The sequence below is a fragment of the Oryzias latipes genome, chromosome 14, assembly GCF_053564925.1.
Source record: "Oryzias latipes strain Hd-rR chromosome 14, Olatipes_Hd-rR_3.1".
In the NCBI taxonomy this organism is placed as follows: Eukaryota; Metazoa; Chordata; class Actinopteri; order Beloniformes; family Adrianichthyidae; genus Oryzias; species Oryzias latipes.
In genome coordinates, this window is record NC_136250.1 from 3,992,890 (window position 1) to 4,011,407 (window position 18,518).

The window sequence follows — 18,518 nt, forward strand, 5'->3', positions numbered from 1 at the left end:
GTTAAGAGAGTTAAGCTTAACCATTTTCGGCTCCCGCGCGAAAGGTCCCCGGTTCGAAACCGGGCGGAAACAACTTTTTTTTATTAACATAAAACAAACGCCACTTGATCCCTAACTTTTTGGTTGAATTCTTTCTTAAGATGAATATTATAAAACAAAAAAGACTAAAATGTTTCAGCCTGTAGTATCTATATTTGTATTTTTTATTTGTTTTTTTTGTTTTTGGTTTTTTTAGTCAACAAAAGTGTCTTTTTAAGAAAATCAAAACTTTACTCATCCAGTCGTGTTTTTTATTGTCTGTTAAAAAAAAAGAAAATATATGTATGTTTCCGCCCGGTTTCGAACCGGGGACCTTTCGCGTGTTAGGCGAACGTGATAACCACTACACTACGGAAACCGATGGGCATCACTCCTTAACGTCTTGCGCTCAACAGCCGTCTAGCCAAACTGGGGACCTTTCTTTGGTTAAGCTTAATTCTCTTAACTTTTCCCATTCATTCTTTATGGTAGTTCTTAACACTACGGATGTAATATAAATTTTCACCACTAGCGAGATTTCAAGATGAGTATTATAAAACAAAAAAGACGAATATGTTTCAGCCTGTAGTATCTATATTTGTTTTGTTTTTTTCAATCAACAAAATGGTCTTAAGTAAATCAGAACTTGATTCATCCCGTCGTGTTTTTTTTATTGTCTTTTCAAAAATAAAAAAAAGAAAATATAAGTGTTTCCGCCCGGTTTCGAACCGGGGACCTTTCGCGTGTTAGGCGAACGTGATAACCACTACACTACGGAAACTGTAGGGCGGCAGCATCCAACCACTTGGCCTTAATCTCGTCCGGCCAGACCGGGGACCTCTCCGTGGTTGGGTTTGACTCTTTAACTTTTCCCATTCATTCTCTATGGTCAGCTTATCAATTGTTTTTTGAAACAAGTGAAGTAACATAATCAATTTGACCATTTTCAATAATTGATTAATCATTTGTTTTATTATTTTTTTGTATTTTCATTTATTTATTTACTTACTTAAATACTTCTACTGCCCTAAAAAAGTACACTAGATCTGTGCAGCAGAAGGCCTTACCAACCCCAGGATGCCATTTGCAGACTTTGCTGTCAGGCCATTTTTTGACAGAGAGTTAAAGGCTGCATTCATGGTCACACGCACTGATTATGATGAGATATCCTTCAATATGAAAATATTTGTAATTTAGTTTGTGAATACAGTTCTCTTACATATTTATTCTTGAATTGTTTAGTTTTGATAGAAAAAGCAAACATATTTACTACTTCCTCAATTCATTTTACACCTTTAAAGTACTTGTATTAATTTTTGCTTGTTTAAATCCTTATGCCCTTTAATTGTAAATACATGGTTGAACTTTATTTATTTATTACATGTTAATATCTTAATAAAGCATGGTTGAAATTGAAATGAGCAACAGATCATGACCGTTGTTTGGCACAAGCAAAGATTGAAGCAGAAAACTATAATTATGAAATGCCACTTTCATCTTAACAAAAATAACATTTATTATACCATAACTTCTGACTGACTTCACTCTAACCGAGATTCGAACTCGCCACCAAGGGATTTTGTCGCCTTGGACAGCGCTACACAAGCTACAATTTGATTGGCTGCCTGTGTCACAGCAGCTGCAATCTGATTGGCTGTTCCGTGTCACAGGTATTTATGTCAGGCCCGAACCTTAACTTTTCTCATTCATTCTCTATGGTAGTTCTTAATACTGCGGATGTAAAATACTTTTCCACCACTAGCGAGATTTTGGGGGCGCTGTTTCCACATCGTCTTAGTGGTGAGGATTTTACAGGAAGAAAAACCACAACAATCTTGCGGCCTGATTGGACCCGATCGCTTTTAAAACACAAGAGCACAACAAGTTAAAGTCTGATGTGAGTGGAGAAAAAAAAGCACAAAGTTTCCGATTTGAAGACATTTCTCTTCCCGTCATTGTTGAACCTGAGGACTGAAAGTCCAGCGGTGAGGATAACAGCTGGGATGAGAGGAACGTCTTCAAACTAGAAACTGTGTGTGTGTGTGTGTGTGTGTGTGTTTTCAAAACCTTTTTCATCTCACCAAAGGTAGTGAGTGTGGAGGTGAACAGGGGCTACATTACATTTTTCTATGATATTATTATGCATAACAGGGGTTACGGTATTTTACTATGCACTTAATGCAGGGGTCGGGAACCTTTTTGGCCAAGAGAGCCATAAACGCCACATATTTTGAAATGTAATTTCGAAAGAGCCATACAATAATGTAGTGTCCCTTTCCCACACTGAGGCACGGAGACTTAACCTCTTTTAAGGTTCTTAATTCTGGTTACTGCAGACCACAACAAACGCCGTACAATTAATTCAGCAGCTCCTGAATCTCTCCCGCCGAGACGAGACGAGAGCGCGTCTCCCAACTTTATATTCCCCTGCTCCCGCTGCAGCCCTCCCCTTTCCCTTATTCGGCCCATAGCTGAACCCCATTGGTCCAAACTACCTAACAACAGGCTGAGCGACAGAACTGAGGGCCAATCAGATCTCTGCATGATCGATGCGTTCCATGAACTCCAGAACTTTTAACGCGGCCCAACAGCCATCCAACTCAGTCCGCGACAATATGTTTAAAACTAAAATACAAGTGAATGTGTGCATTTGATGTAATTTCAACATTTTTAAAGTACAATAAGTCTGTGGATTCTTTTTAATAACATTGTTATGCTGTTTCTAATAAATGATGAGTATTTCTCGTGGTAGTTTTGCTGATGGTCTAGTCTGGTTTACGTGGTGAGTTTCTGCTTCATGCAGGCGTTGAGACTTTAAACGTGATCTTAGGTTGGTATGAATGTTTTGTAGATGTGAGACAGACTGCTCACATGCGGACCTGGAGCCAAACACACATTCACACGCTGCAGTGAGTGACAGGCAGTGGGTTTTACCTATTTACAATCCCTGCGCGATTCACCTGCTGCCGGTCCCCACAACACCTCAGCCCCCCCCTCTGCTTTCTCCCTCACACATCCCGTCCCCGCAACTGCGCGCTCTTTCTCAGAGACGGGAGCGCGCAGTTTTACGCACGGCAATTCACAGGTTTCCGGGTGGTACAAACTCTGTGAATTAATAGACAATTTTAAACTTATACTAGTGCTGGCGCAGATTTGTCTCTCTAAGCACCGCTACTACTGCGCGCCTCTGCCATCGCATCGCGCACGAGAAGGACTGGTCTAATGAAGAAAAAAAATTTGAATTAAAGATTTGTCTGCGAGCCACATGTGACCATCAAAAGAGCCATATATGGCTCGCGAGCCATAGGTTCCCGACCCCTGACTTAATGGATGACATATATGCATGTACATTGTATTGCAGGAATATGCAAAATTAGAGACCTGAGAAACTATTCAGCTGAAAGATCAGTGGAGCCACCGTCAAGTAGTGAGGACAACCAGCTGGTTGGATTTTGTGTGCATTCTAAGAAGACCTGGAGGGATGTCTGGGAGAAAAGAGAAGATGGATATGCATCATTTATCCTCAGGAAACAGTGTGTTTCAGGCAGCAAAACGTTCCTGCTCCAGCAGTACCTGAAGAAGAAAGAGGCTCAGACTCAGAGTTCCTCTTCCTAAACCTTTTTCTAGTCCTCCAGGTCTGTGGCAGACTGTGTTCATGCTGACGTTAGGAAACATGGTAGTAATGATGTTTCCCATCTTTTCAGTGTCTTCTTTAGAGATGGAAGATGATGAAAAGTTGGAGAGAATTATGCTTTCTGTCTCTCCATTCAAACTCCTCCCTTTACAAGGTAAAACTAAATCACACACAAGTACACACTGAGTGTTAATTACTACTTCTGATTCCAACCTGTTTTCTTATTTATTTGACTAAAGAGCAGAGACATTAGTGAAGAAGATGACAGGACCAACGTGTTTACCAACAATCCCAAGTGAGCAGCACCAACGTGCACGGATCATGCATCACGTTCATCGAGCATTACTTAAAAATACGACTAGATCAACAGCTTCTTTATTAAAGGATCTACAAACGCCTTGAGTGGAGGCATTTATAGATGAAAATAATTCATGAAATAAAAAGATAATAAAAAAAGAGAACATGTTTCGTTTTGTTTGTCTCGTTTAATAAATTTCCTTCCATAAAGTTTTCTGGTTTGTATTCAATTCACATGATCAGCTTTACAAAACTACAAATCTCCACGGATTACACAGATTTTTTTAATCAAACTGTAGTTAATGTTTAAAATACTCCATAGAAATGATGCTGACATTTTAAATCTGCAGCTGTTGGAGCTATGCAATGTTGGATGTTTTTAAAACGTGCGTTGATTCTGTGTAATTGAGAGATGTTTTCAGGTAAATTTATTCATGTTTTAATGTTGTTTACTACTTTTTGTACTACTTTACAGTTTTAAATACTTTTCGGTCTCAGTGCTAGCCTGTTTCATGAGTTTAAAACTGTAACTTTACTGTAAAATTTTAATAAAACTAATATCTGAAGAATTAACATTTTAATACGACACGCTCTACAGTTTCAACATCCTGACATTAATTTCCAATTACATGCTTACTGTTTGTTAAATCCGGTAATTAAGACTTGCGTGTCCAGAACATAATCTAGAAAAGGCCAGGACTGTAAACTAACAAGAGAGAATGTAAACAAAAGGATGATGGGACATCAGTGGAGGCTTACTTCCAAACCAACTGTTGAAAATACTAGTTGTCATCCAGCACCACCAGCAGGCCACACCCACTATCAGCTCAAAAGTGAGCACCTGTGAGACTCAGCCAGGAACTTACTTAACTCAGTCAGATTGCATTCCCTTCCCCCTCCAACTTCTACCAGGAGAAGATGCAGTCCCAGCCAAATGCAACCACAGATCAGTCCATGTCCAGCTAAGTGGATGCATCATAGACGTATGTTTTATTATTATCTTCAACCAACAATGGATGATGTATCATTGTATTCATTTGTTTCTGCATTTAATTACAGGCAAAATCATCTACAACTCATCAGCTCAATCCAAATAAATAAGATGCCTGTGGAGATTTGGGAGTTCAGTGTTTGAATGTGCACCCCACCTAATATGATCGATGACCCACACCAACTAAACAGTTTTCTTCACCAACGGTCCCGCCCACAACTCAGAGGTGAGTTTATGATGAGCTCCTACCACATTGTACAAACTCTGTCATAAAGAGCAAAAGTTTTTGTTTGTTTGTTTTGGCTAAAAACAGCATAATCAAAAACATTTTAAATGAAAAACTGGGACTGATTTTATAATAGATAAAAATACAGTTGAGGTGGGACTTTAATTTCCCTCAAATGTTTTGTCTGGACTGACATGTTTCAGAGTAGAGTTGTGTTTTTACAGTAACTAAAAAGACTGAATTTATGATATAAATAAAAGTAAAATAATAAAATGTGTACCACCCCAAAATTCATTTTAATGAACACTTCCGGCCACGAAATACAAAAATTCCTGGAACTTCCGATAATTCTGAAGCTGTATTTATCCAGGTAAATAATGTGGAAGGGCCCTAGCTTGTCTGATATGAGCAATGTTCACATTAAATTATTTTAATTGAAGAAAGCAATATTATAATATAAATAATAATAATAACTAGAATGGGCTGCAATGCATTTCCAAAAGAAAATGCAGGGTAGAATGCTGTATTGCTGAATGAAAGCTGAATTTGCTGAAGAAATGGCTAAACTGCTAAAAATGTGTTTGTGAAAAATGTCTGAGCCGGGTCTTGAACCGGCGACCTTCTGCACCAAGACTTCCCTGTGTGTTTCTACGGAGTAAATCAAGCTGGAATATTTCGAGAAGTTCAGTGATTTGAAGGACCAAAAGTCATAGCAGGAATAAGCTAAAGGAGCTGAACATTGAGTGAAATTGTTAAAATTGGTGAAAAATTTTAGAACAGTTATGTGCCGAAAAACGGTGGAAGATATATGAGAAAATATTTTTAAAAAAAAAGAGAAACAGGAAAACAATAAGTCGGGGGAAACATACATTGAGTTAAAAATAAGACCGCAATAACAAAAAAAGGAAGGCCATTGCTGCAAAAAGTAGCAAAAAATACACCCCAATTAAATTCACATCTTAAAAATATTTTTCCCCTTCCTTTTTCTCATAAACTTTAGACATGTTTTTATTTTATTATTTTAACGTTTTTATAAGTTTAAAGTTATGGAAAATACCCGCATTACCAAATTACTGATCCAGGCTTTTTTCATTTCCATAACCTGCTCTGCAGGTCTGCTTCTTATCAGCTGCCCCCCTACCAGGACTGCGCCACCTTTCCTCCGAGGGTTCTTTTTTTTTTTTCTATTTTGCGCACGCGCTCAGTGACGTCTACCTTCAGATTGGATCCCAGGCAGAGGAGCTCCAGCTCCACAGACTCCCGAGCCTCCACGATGAGCCTAGGCGGGAAGGTCGCCGTGGTGACAGGAGCAGCGAAGGGGATTGGGAAAGCAATAGCGGAGAACTTTCTGCAGAATGGCGCAAAGGTAAAACGTGCGCGTTTTTGGATTCTGCTGCGCGCTTCTGGTGCCCCGAATCCGACGAGGGAGGAAGTTACAGAAGCAAAGAAGACTTTGCAGAAATCTGTTTCACTTGTTTAGATAATGCCATGGCTTTACTGCTTTGGCTGCTTTGATGGTGTGGAAACGTTTGTGTCGTTGGTCACCTGAGCAGGTGGTCCTGTTGGATGTGGATGAAACCACAGCGAAGGGTTTGAAGAAAGTCCTTGATCAGAAGTTTGGAGAGGAGAAAACTTTGTTCATCAGATGTAACGTTGAGTCAGAGGAGGACATTAAAGGTGAGCAAAATGAATGAATTTTGATGGTTTCCAACCCTCAACCTTTAACTTAATATTATTTATACCCACCAGCTGAAATCAACAGAAAATGTTTTTGATTTTATTATTTCAAGAGTGATGATGCTGTTTCTACTTTAGCTAAACGCACCACCTGTGTGACAGATGCCGGTTTCATTAAGCTGAATAATGTTAGTGGGACCTTCAAATGATTTAAATATTAAACTTTGGAATTTTGCAGAATAAACTAATAAAAGGTTCCTGTCTGACACGGGACTGCATGATGGCACTCACATGTCCAAAGCCTCTGGAAATTGATTTATGCATAATCAGCTAAACAAAGGTTAAAGGTGCAGAGAATTGTGAGGAGCCTTTAAATCTGTTTTTCTTGTTTTCCAGCCGCCTTTGAGGCAACTATGGCCACTTTTGGATGTATGGACATTCTGTGCAACAACGCTGGCATCTTGAGTGAGGACCAGTGGGAACGAGCTGTGTCTGTAAACCTCGTAAGATTTAAGACTTTAGGATTGGATTACTGATGAGTCCCTCATTCTGGAGGATTATTGATCCCAGATTGGAGATATTTCTAGACTTTGGAAGAATAGATCTATGATTACTAGATAAGCTTACCATGTTTTCACAACCATATGGCGCACTGGGTTATAGGGCGCAGTTTCATTTATGGCTTTTTCTTTATTTAACACATACAAGAGGCGCAGCGGGTTTTAAGGCGCAGGCGGTAAAACATGCATGCTAGTGTGTGTTTTAAAACGGCAGCAGGAACAAAACTTAGTTGGTTGTGATTTATTTGTTATTTTTTCAGTCATAAAACAGCATCCAAATATCCATCAAAGTCCTCATCTTCTGTATCTGGAATGAACAGCCGGACTAAATTTCTATCAAACATGCCAGCTTCCCTTCCGTCATCGTCAGAGTCCGTCTCTTTGCCGTGCGGCTCCTCATGAATGATGCTGGCTTTTGGGAAAGTTTGAAGAACGGTGCTAGCAGACACGTTAGCCCCATCTTCTACAATCCATTCACAAAGTGTGGCGTCACTCGCCCGGCGCTGCCTCCCAGTCTTAGTGAAAGACTAAGACTTAGTAAAAGGAGCGGAAGATGGACAGCTTTTCATTGTAGTCGCTGCATCGCTGCGCAACTGTGGTTCTCGCTCGGACGGAAAGATGGCAGCGTTTCATAAAACGAAAGAACCAAGACGGACCGCCATGAAAATGTTCTTTTTTCATTTCCTCTGCAAGCGTTTCTGCCCTCAGTGGAAGGTGATGGAGAGACGCTCCTCCCAGCTGTTCTCTGATCGTTAAAACATCGCTCCAGTCGCTCTTCCAAATCGGGTCACCTCGCCTTGTTTCCACGGAAACTGTGCTCCATAAGCATGTCTCTTTGTATTTTCAGGGTCGCTAAAACGATGTTGTTCTGTATCATTCACAGACCTGCCCTTTTTACTATTCGGGGGTGTCTTCTTTCACGTCCTCATGCTGTCCTCTCCTACATCTTCTTTACCGAAGTCACACAACAACACAATAGGCGCACCGCACCATAGGGCGCTCCGTACATTATGGAGAACATCTCAGACTTTTAGGTGCACCTTATAGTCGTGAAAATACGGTAAATAGATTAAAATGATTTCTTTGAACATGATTTCTTGTTTTTCACTGACGCCAGAACACATGTTCTGCCTTTTCTGCAGCAGAGGTTCATCTGTGCGTTTACACTCCTTGATTTTATTTGTAAAAGTTAAAGTGACGCTTTTAAATGTATGTGTGAAGAAACCTCAGCTGGTTCCTCTCTGTACATCAGCAGACCTGCATGTATTCCCTCTGTGATGCAGGGGGGCGTCATCCGGATGACCTACGCTGCTCTGGAGAAGATGAGCCAGCAGTCTGGTGGGCGAGGAGGAGTCGTGGTCAACACAGCCTCAGTGGGGGGTAAAGACCACCCGACACGCACACCCCAGTTCTTCATAGAACTGGAGAAAGAGGATCCAGCAATGCCAAAAAATACTCTTTGAGGATGAGATGTTCCAATCCAAAGTCTCTCTTCTACAGGTCTCGGACCTCTAGCCAGTTGTCCTGTCTATTCGGCCACTAAGCACGGTGTGATCGGCTTTACTCGAGCCATGGCGGTAAGAATGTATTCATATGTTTTTGCACACGGCCCTCGGCAACGCACGTTCAAGCTGCCACTTTCAGTGAAAATTCAAACGCGCATAAATGCACGTTTAGGGCTCCCCTGTTCAAGACTCTGGCATTTACGCGTAGCTACCCAAGTTTTTACGATCTTTACGATGTTTTCTGACTCTACATAAAAAACATCCGCACTAGATCTCGGATGAGCTTTTCCGTTTGGCATTTGAAGCGGACGGTCTGGTCAAAAGTCAGCAAACCATTCCTGAAATCCATATTTTTAAACAATGCAACTTTTGATTTTGTTTTTTTTCTCTTCTTTCCTGAATGGTTACTGTTTTTCTGCCAGGCTGCTTCCACCGCCTCTAATTATGGGATACGCTTCAACGCCATTTGCCCCGGTGCTGTCCAAACAGACCTCTTCGCCTCCGTTACAAACTGTTTGGGTCCATTTTCTCACCTTGCTCATTTATTCGAGAAATTTGCAGCAGACGGGGTGCTACAGTGAGTCATTATTCTCCTTCTCATTTGAAACTGGTATTAATTTTGTTGTTTTTTTGTGTAAATTTTAGTGTGGAAACTTAGCAAATCATTTTTTTCACAAAATGTTTAAGTCTTGTGTTACAAAATCTTAAAATGATAAAACATAGTTGATGCATTGATGAATGTTTGATCCATTCGTGTCTCCACAGTTCTGTTGAACCAAAAAATGTAACATTTGTTGCATAGTAGATTTATTAACCTTCAGATATTTAGAATATTTTTATTTCCTTTAACTGATAAGTTAAACTTTTTGTTTTATTGAGTGCAGAAATTTGTACACAATTCAACCGCTTAAACTGCAGTTGGAGATGCTACCTGATACGGTTTTGGAGACAACCTCCTTTGCTGTCTTTGTGGTGCTCATAAAACCAGAGAGTTTGACATTTTATTGACTCTCTTTTGACAAACATGCTAAACAAAGATTGAACAGCACAGCTGAAGCAAAGAGAAACACATAAAACTTTTCCTCTGACGTCATTCTGGAGACAAATCTGCTGCTAACTTAGGCTTCAGCAAATGAAAGTACATGTTGCAGAAAAGCATTTAAAAAGTAGATTATTGGCTGCATCTTCAATGCCGCTGTCTGCTTTCCTTGCTCTGTTGTGTAGCCTTGAAGGATCAGCGTTTTATACCAAAAGCTCAGGCAAAAGAGGCCGGTTCACACAAGGCAAGACTTGTATCATTTTCCTCCCCGGCGGTGAGAAAACCACGATCCGTCATATTTGGTGGGAAAGTTTCATTCTTTGAGCTCTCTGCAGATGCCCTGAGGTTCTCCCCCTGCTGCACACGCCACCTCCTCTGAGCATTGTGGGAATTTGACGACCCCTTTTGTCAAACGCTTGGCTTTACAAGTGTTCAGAACTTTTCACTTTCTCTGCCAGCTGTTCTGTTTTAACAGAATGCACTGATTGAAGGGGATTTTTTTGCTTTTAAAATATCACCCAGTAGTTTTTCCACGGCAAACCAGAGCAGGGTTTGACTCTGAAGAAATGTTTGTCTATTCAGGTCTATTCAAATGCTGCTGACAAGACGTGGATGCCTGTAAAGAAGTTCTTGTGAGGTTTTTGTCAGCTGCTGCCTGCTGATGTGCATCCATGGAGGCTTCACTTTTTGCAGATTATAAGTCAACTATGGCACAAATCATCTGTTCAAAACAATTTACTTTTTGCTCTTAGTGTTAAAGACCCTCTCTGAATATCTTTTAATCTATTTTCAAAGTGTTCCCAGTGATCGTTTTAATACGATGATACAGTTTTTAGCCAAAATCAGAAAACCTGTGTCGTTTTCTTTCTGCAAAGTGGCAGCAGTTCATCAGAAATTCCCCCCATAGGTTGTGGGCGGGACCATTGGTGTGGAGCAACTCAACCCCTTTCCTTCTGCGTTGCTGAGAGCTCTCTGTTTACACACTCCCGCTAGCTTACAGCCCCTCACACCCCCAACCTAACATTAGCAATGCTTTAAAAAGGGGGATCAGTCTTGTATCTATCCATCCGTACAGTTTAGATCCAGATTCCAGCTCAGACGAGGAAAACAAAGACGTTCATGGATCTATTTGTCTGACAGTGGATGATCAGAATGGACTGGAGCTTGTACCCCTCCCAGCGTATTTTCTACGTCACTTATAAGATATTTTTTAAACAGCTTTTTAAATTTTTTTGTCTGCTCTTGATTCACAACAGTTTTAGTAAAAAAAAATGAGGTGCAATTTTGAGTTTTTTTTCTTTTATAAATCTGTTCCACTGTGAGAAAAGCGGAACAAGAACGTGTCATAAACACCAGTTTACATCGGCGGGGGTCTCTGATAAAATCATTGAGGCAGATTCTTTCACTAAACCGATGTAAATGTACGTTTTATGTCTTTATCTCTTAATTCTTCTGATTTTCTAACTTCAGGCCGTCAGACGTGGCTCAGTGTGTTCTGGAGCTGGTGACCGAGGAGGTGAAGAACGGAGAGGTGCTGGTGGTGGACCACAGTGGGAAGAAATACATGACTTTCCCCGCTGTTTTCTAGCTGCTCCTGCCAAGGAGAAACAGCCAGTCTGACTTTATTAAAATGAGTTTTTCAGGAGATAAATCTCCCTGAAAATCCCTGTGGTCTTCTATTCATTTCAAATGTTTTCTAATCGCATCTAAAGGCAAAGTCTCTGTTTGTTGAAAGTCATGAAGAGAGATCAATAAAGTTTTTGCTGTTAAATGTTTAGGTCACAATCAAAGGTAGAACTTTTTGATTAGCAATCTGATCAAAGTGATCTCAGAATTACGTATGGTCACATTTATGTCACATAAGATGCCTGCATCCGGAGTCATTTCACCTCCAGCCGACCTCCACATATGAAAATACTTTTTATAAGGTTCTGTGGGCTCACTCTGTCCCGTCCCATGATTCTTTGCTACCAGACCAAACAAAATGCCAGTGGAAATGTGGATCTGTGGTGTCTTAACAAGCATGTCTGCCATATCTGCTTGAAGTTTTGGGTTCAGTTCTCAGTAAAACTGATGCTTTGGCACAAAAATGAGATGGCAACATTTCAGACCAAACCTCATTTGGAAATATTTCCCCATTTTCAATTACATTTATTGGACCAAAGTCCTTCTAAATGTTCACACAGCGCCTGATCGGCAGCCATTCCCTGTTTTTGATGTGTGAGAATAAACTATAACGATAAATAGATAAACTATAAGTCGGAACTGATGTTTCTTCTCTCAGATATTTGACCCATTTTCAGAGAGAGGAGTAAACTGTTTGTTCAGTTGGGTTGATTTTAACTTTCACATCTGCATTACATGCAGAAGGTCGTTGAGTTTAACATCCAGAGAGTCCAGAACTTTAATATGGTTGGTTTTTGTAAAAAAAACAAAAACATTTTGTTGAAATTTATCCACATTGGAAGCAAAGAATGATCCCTTTAAAGGTTGCTGCCATAAGGAGAGATCTAAAAGGAATGAAAATGAGATTTATTTCAACAATGAAACATTGAAAGTTATATGGATTTCAAATATCAAGACTCTGGAAGGAGGTCCAGATCCAAACAAGGATGCCTTCCAAGCCCAGCAGGAGGTGGAGGAGAGCTTTGACACTTTAACATTGGGAGTTGGGTCATCTAGACCCACTAGACAGTGCTCTGAACCTTTTTTCTTCAATGATTTGTGAACCTCACTGGTGTCCATGGATTACATGAAATCTTTCCACCTTTATCCACCTTTGTCATGGTAGGGAGAACACGTCAATGTAGGGGGGGGGGGGGGTCATCAAAGATAGCGCAAGGGTTAAAGGAGAAAAATGGATTTTCAGTGGCAGCAAGAGGCAAGTTGAACAGCTTCTGGACCAAAGCAGTGTGGGGAAATGTGACTGCAGCCCAAAAAACTAGGAATTGAAACTGAAAATATGTCAGAGTTTCACTTAAGATTGTTAAAAAATAAATACATGTCAGTATTACCATATTTTATTAATCTTAATAGACCAACAGACTGCATGGCCGAATGTTTGATTTGATTTATGTTTTTTTTATAAAGCAATGATTGTACGCAATACAACAAAATTACTTGGACATATCAAACTTATTATAGAAATAATGAAATGCATTAATTAAAAAAAAACATAAAGAAGAATTAACATAAATGTAGGAAGAAAATCATTGTCTCACAATCATAAACAGATATTTTTGCAGTGATGCATACGATACTCATTTGGGTCACATTAGATTCATAGTGAGTATTAACTAAAGTCAAGTTTGATTTATTGCTTGAAAAGGAGACGAAAGTAGCGAATGTATGTAATCCCACCCCTACTGAGTTATTACAGACTAGATTTTTGCATGGTTGTCATACAAAATGAGGGAAACCAATTTTTTTTAATGAATTCATTAGAATTAACCCTTGTGTTATCCTATGACCCCCCCCTTACATTGACGTGTTCTCCCTACCATGACAAAGGTGGATAAAGGTGGAAAGATTTCATGTAATCCATGGACACCAGTGAAGATCACAAATCATTGAAGAAAAAAGGTTCAGAGCTCTGTCTAGTGGGTCTAGATGACCCAACTCCCAATGGTAAAGTGCCTAGGATAGCACAAGGGTTGCGGAGACTGTTTGTGTCTGCCTTTTATTCAATTTTCATTTTTTAAAGTGGATTTTTAATTATCATTTTCTATCATTACTTTGCTTCCATCGTGGACACAAACACCAGACACACAAAAAAGGGATTTTGGATGATGTTAAGGGTTGTATTAGCACTTAGTTTTGTGTTCACGTTTGTAAATATGAAAATATCAAAGCAATCCTGTAACTTTGTTTATGACCCCCCCCCTCTGGTGCTTAAATTTAGATGAGGAGTTGCTGCTGGTGCACCACACCTTCAACTAGTGGCAGGATGGCGCCACTACAACTAAAATGTTTTTAAAAATCCTGGTTAGAAAAAAAGGAACCATCTTAGTAGTGAATAATAAAAGAAAATTAGCTTATCTAATTAATTTCTTATTTGAAAAACAGCTAGTTGGTGAAGTTTTTCAAAGACTTCCAAAAATATAACTCTTGAATATTTTGTGATTTTAATGTTTTTCAATGTTTTGTTTGTATTAGAAAATCTGAGCTATTTTGACCATTTTCTACTGAGTAATATTTATTTCTTTTTATCTACTATTTGCTAAAGAGCCCATAAAGAAGTGTTCTGTCCTTCAAACTTCATCTAAACAGCTCCTCAAAAGCAAAAAAAGGTTGATTTAAGTTCTCACAGTTTAAACAAGCGAGAAAACCAAAACAGTCCACAGACGTAAAACAGAACAGGAAATTATTAAAACCGTGATTTATCTTAAGGAAACTTTAATTCTCAGATCTACCAGCAGAGATTTAACCAGTTTAGAGCCACAAGCTGTAAGGCAGATGCAGATTCACATCAGACAGAGACATGTTTCTATTTTGTAATGTGTTGTATAGTTTAACAAGAAATCAAGAAAGTCGCACTGAGGTAGAGAAACAAACCTATAAAGCCGAAATCTTCCTGCAGAATTATCCAAGAGAGAAGAGCCAGAAATAAGTTAATGAATTCAAATCATATGAATGCAAGTAAGGGTTCCAGTTGAGAGTTGTCCAGGCTGTGGGGTTAGTTTGCGCTCCAGGAGGCCCAGCCTCAGGATAACCAGTCACCTTCAGCCAACTTTTTTTATTTCAGCTAGTGAGCGTGACTTATAGAGGTTCCATTCCCCCTCCTGCTGGAATCCTTTTAACTACAGCAGTTGGCTGACCTGCTTTGTTTTTAGCAGGATCCTCTGACACCGATCGCTGTGTACTCCTCAACAGAAGTCATGAGGCCAATTGGGGCGAGAGAAAATTCTTCCAGGGTCTCCTGGTCTTCCTGCCAACAGGAGAAGAACCTCCTGCAGGGCTACATAAAAGTCTGTGCAACCACGTAATACATTTAATGGGGTCGACACGTTCTTAGTTAGAAAACATTTTATTCCCTTTTAAACTCAGCTAGAACTGCACTGTGGTGCAGTGGTTAGCACTCTCACCACAGAGAGAAGTCATGGTTCAAACTCCAGCTTGGACCTTTCTGTGTGGAGTTTGCATGTTCAAATGCATGGTTCATGGGCTAATTGGTGACTCTAAATATCCCCTAGATGTGGGTGTGAGTGTGTGACCCTACAACGGACTGGTGACTTCTTCAGGGTGTCCCCTGCCTTCACCAAATAGTAGCTGGGTTGGCTCCAGCAGCCCCGTGACCCCAAAGGGACACAGTGGGTTCTGATGATGGAGTTTAACCCTTGTGCTATCTTAGATGACCCCACCCTTACATTGACGTGTTCTCCCTACCATGGCAAAGGTGGATAAAGGTGGAAAGATTACATGTAATCCATGGACACCAGTGAAGATCACAAATCATTGAAGAAAAAAGGTTCAGAGCACTGTCTAGTGGGTCTAGATGACCCAACTCCCAATGGTAAAGTGCCCAGGATAGCACAAGGGTTACGTTAGCCACATGATAACTTGTCCACCTGATCTGACTCCACCTACTCCCTCTTTATCCACTCAAGATCCAAACAGGAAATCAAAGAGTTGCCTCCCACTCTCACCACACCCAATAAAAGGCAGGTTCTCTGATTACCATGATGCGTTATAACCCTCCCACTGAGGACTTTATTCATCTCATTTTTAGATAGTATTCACAGCCAGCCAGACTTCTTCACTGTCTGAAGCTTCCAGAGATGAGTTTAGGCGGGAAAGTGGCCGTGGTGACGGGAGCGGCAAAGGGGATTGGAAAAGCCATCGCAGAGATATTTCTTCAAAATGGCGCAAAGGTAAAATGTGTTTTTATTATTAAAAACTTTTACTCTTTTTTTGCATGAAAACTATTCTAGTTTAGAAGAAACATTCACAATATATTAGTAGTTTCTTGTTCTTATTTAAAAAGCCTGAAGTGAAGGAGATCTTTCAAAGTTAAAATCTCATTAGTTGTCACACGCCAACTTGTTCTCTGCATTTGACCCATCCCTTAGGGGAGCGGTCAGCTGCAGAGAACACCGCGGTCGGGAACCACTTGGTGGTTTAACCCCCCAATGGGTTCAAGGGGGGGTTTAGTATCTACTAGTATCGACTCAACCGTGAATCAAAACTCACAACCTTCCAGCTTCAGGGCCACTGAGCTGGTCATGTGGCTGTAAAAGATCATAAAGACATGAAGACGTTCAGGTTGCAGGTTACTCATCAACCTTTACCTGTACAGGTAGTCCTGCTTGATGTTGATGAACCCACAGGGAAGAGGTTGAAGAACGGCCTTGACCAGCAGTTTGGAGAGGAGAGATCTTTGTTTATGAAGTGCAGCGTTGAGTCAGACGAGGACATAAAAGGTCAGTGAACTACAAGGTTTTGGTGTGTGCAGAGCTGCAGTTACAAGCACAGGAAAATGGTCTAAAACTAACTCTTTTTTGCTTTTCAAGCTGCGCTCCAAAGCACCATAGATACCTTTGGATCCATCAACATTTTATGCAACAATGCTGGAATCCTGAGAGAAGGCGACTGGGAGAAAACCATCTCCATAAACCTTGTAGGGATTTTTTTTTAAATCAAATGCATTATTTCTAAGAAAAAACACAATACTTCACAAAATAGCTATGTATTTGCATGTTTCTTTATGCAGGGAGGTGTTATTCGGATGACCTATGCAGCTCTGGAACACATGAACAAGCTCAGCGGCGGTCAGGGAGGGGTCGTGGTCAACACATCATCTGTGGCAGGTACTGAGTTCCTCTGACATGTCTGTTTTAGGACAATAAAACTGACTAATCTCTCAAATCTGACTCTGATTTGGATAAAAGATTTATGCCCTCAAGGTCTTGACCCCCTCCCAAGCTGTCCTGCTTATTCAGCCACCAAGCATGGAGTGGTCGCCTTTACACGAGCAATGGCAGTAAGTATAGATGTCCCTTCCTCTTCGCAAATAAAAAATTATATAAAATCATGTGACTATTAATACATTTTTCTCTTTTTTTTCGACCAGGCGGCCTCCAGAGCGTCGGAATATGGAATCCGCTTCAACGTTGTCTGCCCTGTCCGGGTCCAAACAGACTTCTTCTCCTCAGTTTCTCAAAACTTTGGACAGTTCTCCCACCTGCTTGGTGCCCTGCAGAAATCGGCAGAGCGAGCTTTGGAGTAGGTCTTTACCTGATCCTTTCATTAATCTCTTCAAGAGCATTTTCTTCTGGTTGCTTTTTGGTTCATTTGCCCCTTCATTCCCAAGAAAATACTTTATTGAATGGGGAAAAAATATATATTTTTACCATCACCTCAGGAATCTGTTTAGATCAGCTCAAAGGTCTACTGAGGAGACATCTAGATGTTGACCAAAAAGTTGTGTGGTGGTAATTCATCACATCCACTGCAGTAGCAGAACAGTCCTGGGTTCAAATTCCTTCAAAATCAGCACAGAAGTCTGTACTTCACCTCTGTTGCTTAAAGGTTTCTGGTTATATTCTCATAAAACCGTTGTTTTCTGTTTTGTTTCAGTCCATCTGAGGTCGCTGAGTGCGTCCTCGACCTGGTGACGGATGAGGTGAAGAACGGAGAGACCGTCTTACTGAGCCAAAGCGGGAGAAAATACTTGACTTTTCCCCAAAATCTTCAGTAGCCTCTGGCACCACAACACGATGGAGGACAATTGGGACTAGCCGGTTTTTCTCTGTTCCTTTCTCCTTTCTCCTCGGTATCAAATGAGCTGCAGCATTCAGACAGAATTGTCATCTGGACTTGAGACCTTTGAGTTTTGCTCTGATCTTGATGTGACCAGTTTGGTTTCAAGCTAGTTTCTGTCTCAACCCTTTAACACCAGAGATGCTGGCGTTGACGCCTAAACAACACACGCTCTTTCACCTACCACTACTCTTTAACCGTTATGCGATTAATGTGAATCAGCTGATTCTGACGGGAAGAAAAGCAGCTTTGTATATCTGCAGTCCACCAATATGCAACAGATTACAAATGTAAAGTGTTGCATATCAGCGCAAAGCTGCCTTTCTCTGTTCCAGAATCTGCTGGAATTACATTAATTGCGTAAACGGTTGAAAAGTTATGGTAGTCGACAGAATATAAACACTGGAGCTGATGGGTTAATTCTGTCTGTCTCTGCAGCTGATTTCTCCAATAACATTCTCTCTTTTCTTCTTGTTTTTAAATAAAAGTAAATTCTGTCTCGTCTTAACTAAATAAAACTGTGGACAGATCATGATGATCATGTGCCCTTTTCCAGCCCGACAAGAAGGATTTTATGGTAACAAACTCTGAACTTTTGCATCCTTAACAGAAACTTTGAACAACTCAAAGTTGTTCTAATGAATCAAGTGTCTTAAAACACAGAATTGCCATCATGAAGATAAACTAAAAACATGTCGCTTGGAAAGTTGGAAGAAAAAAAGAACCATTTCCAGAAAAATCGACGATGGAAACTAAACCAAATTCACAAATGTGAAGCAAAAATGTGGATCAGGTTTCATTTGTCAGCGATGA

At 40.3% G+C, this 18,518-nt stretch overlaps 2 protein-coding genes, 1 long non-coding RNA gene and 2 other non-coding genes across 6 annotated transcripts; 3 read left to right on the forward strand and 2 right to left on the reverse strand.

Moving 5' to 3' along the window:
• Window positions 1-324: 324 nt before the first annotated feature.
• Window positions 325-397, reverse strand: trnav-aac (transfer RNA valine (anticodon AAC)). The gene has a single exon. It is a non-coding gene; the product is annotated as a tRNA-Val (tRNA).
• Window positions 398-726: 329 nt separating this feature from the next.
• Window positions 727-799, reverse strand: trnav-aac (transfer RNA valine (anticodon AAC)). Its single transcript has one exon. It is a non-coding gene; the product is annotated as a tRNA-Val (tRNA).
• Window positions 800-1,188: 389 nt separating this feature from the next.
• Window positions 1,189-4,117, forward strand: LOC110016359 (uncharacterized). The gene is made up of 4 exons (XR_002291634.3): window positions 1,189-2,003; window positions 3,380-3,653; window positions 3,723-3,806; window positions 3,892-4,117. It is a non-coding gene; the product is annotated as an uncharacterized LOC110016359 (long non-coding RNA).
• A 693-nt stretch (window positions 4,118-4,810) lies between these two features.
• LOC101160831 (15-hydroxyprostaglandin dehydrogenase [NAD(+)]) lies at window positions 4,811-11,610 on the forward strand. Its single transcript, XM_023962547.2, has 9 exons — window positions 4,811-4,932; window positions 5,009-5,166; window positions 6,280-6,532; window positions 6,720-6,843; window positions 7,240-7,346; window positions 8,687-8,783; window positions 8,904-8,980; window positions 9,331-9,485; window positions 11,418-11,610. Exons 3-9 carry the CDS (start codon window positions 6,440-6,442, stop codon window positions 11,533-11,535), a joined length of 771 nt encoding a protein of 256 aa, XP_023818315.1. The 5' UTR covers window positions 4,811-4,932; window positions 5,009-5,166; window positions 6,280-6,439; the 3' UTR covers window positions 11,536-11,610.
• Window positions 11,611-15,616: 4,006 nt separating this feature from the next.
• LOC111946292 (15-hydroxyprostaglandin dehydrogenase [NAD(+)]-like) lies at window positions 15,617-18,235 on the forward strand. Of its 2 annotated transcripts, none has more exons than XM_078931192.1 (7): window positions 15,617-15,817; window positions 16,243-16,366; window positions 16,457-16,563; window positions 16,657-16,753; window positions 16,835-16,926; window positions 17,017-17,168; window positions 17,523-18,235. In XM_078931192.1, the coding sequence occupies exons 1-7, from the start codon at window positions 15,725-15,727 to the stop codon at window positions 17,641-17,643; spliced, it is 786 nt and encodes a 261-aa protein (XP_078787318.1). In that variant the 5' UTR covers window positions 15,617-15,724; the 3' UTR covers window positions 17,644-18,235. The 2 variants fall into 2 exon arrangements, with proteins under 2 accessions (XP_078787318.1, XP_023818316.1); XM_023962548.2 differs by having other exon boundaries at window positions 16,850-16,926.
• Window positions 18,236-18,518: the final 283 nt, after the last annotated feature.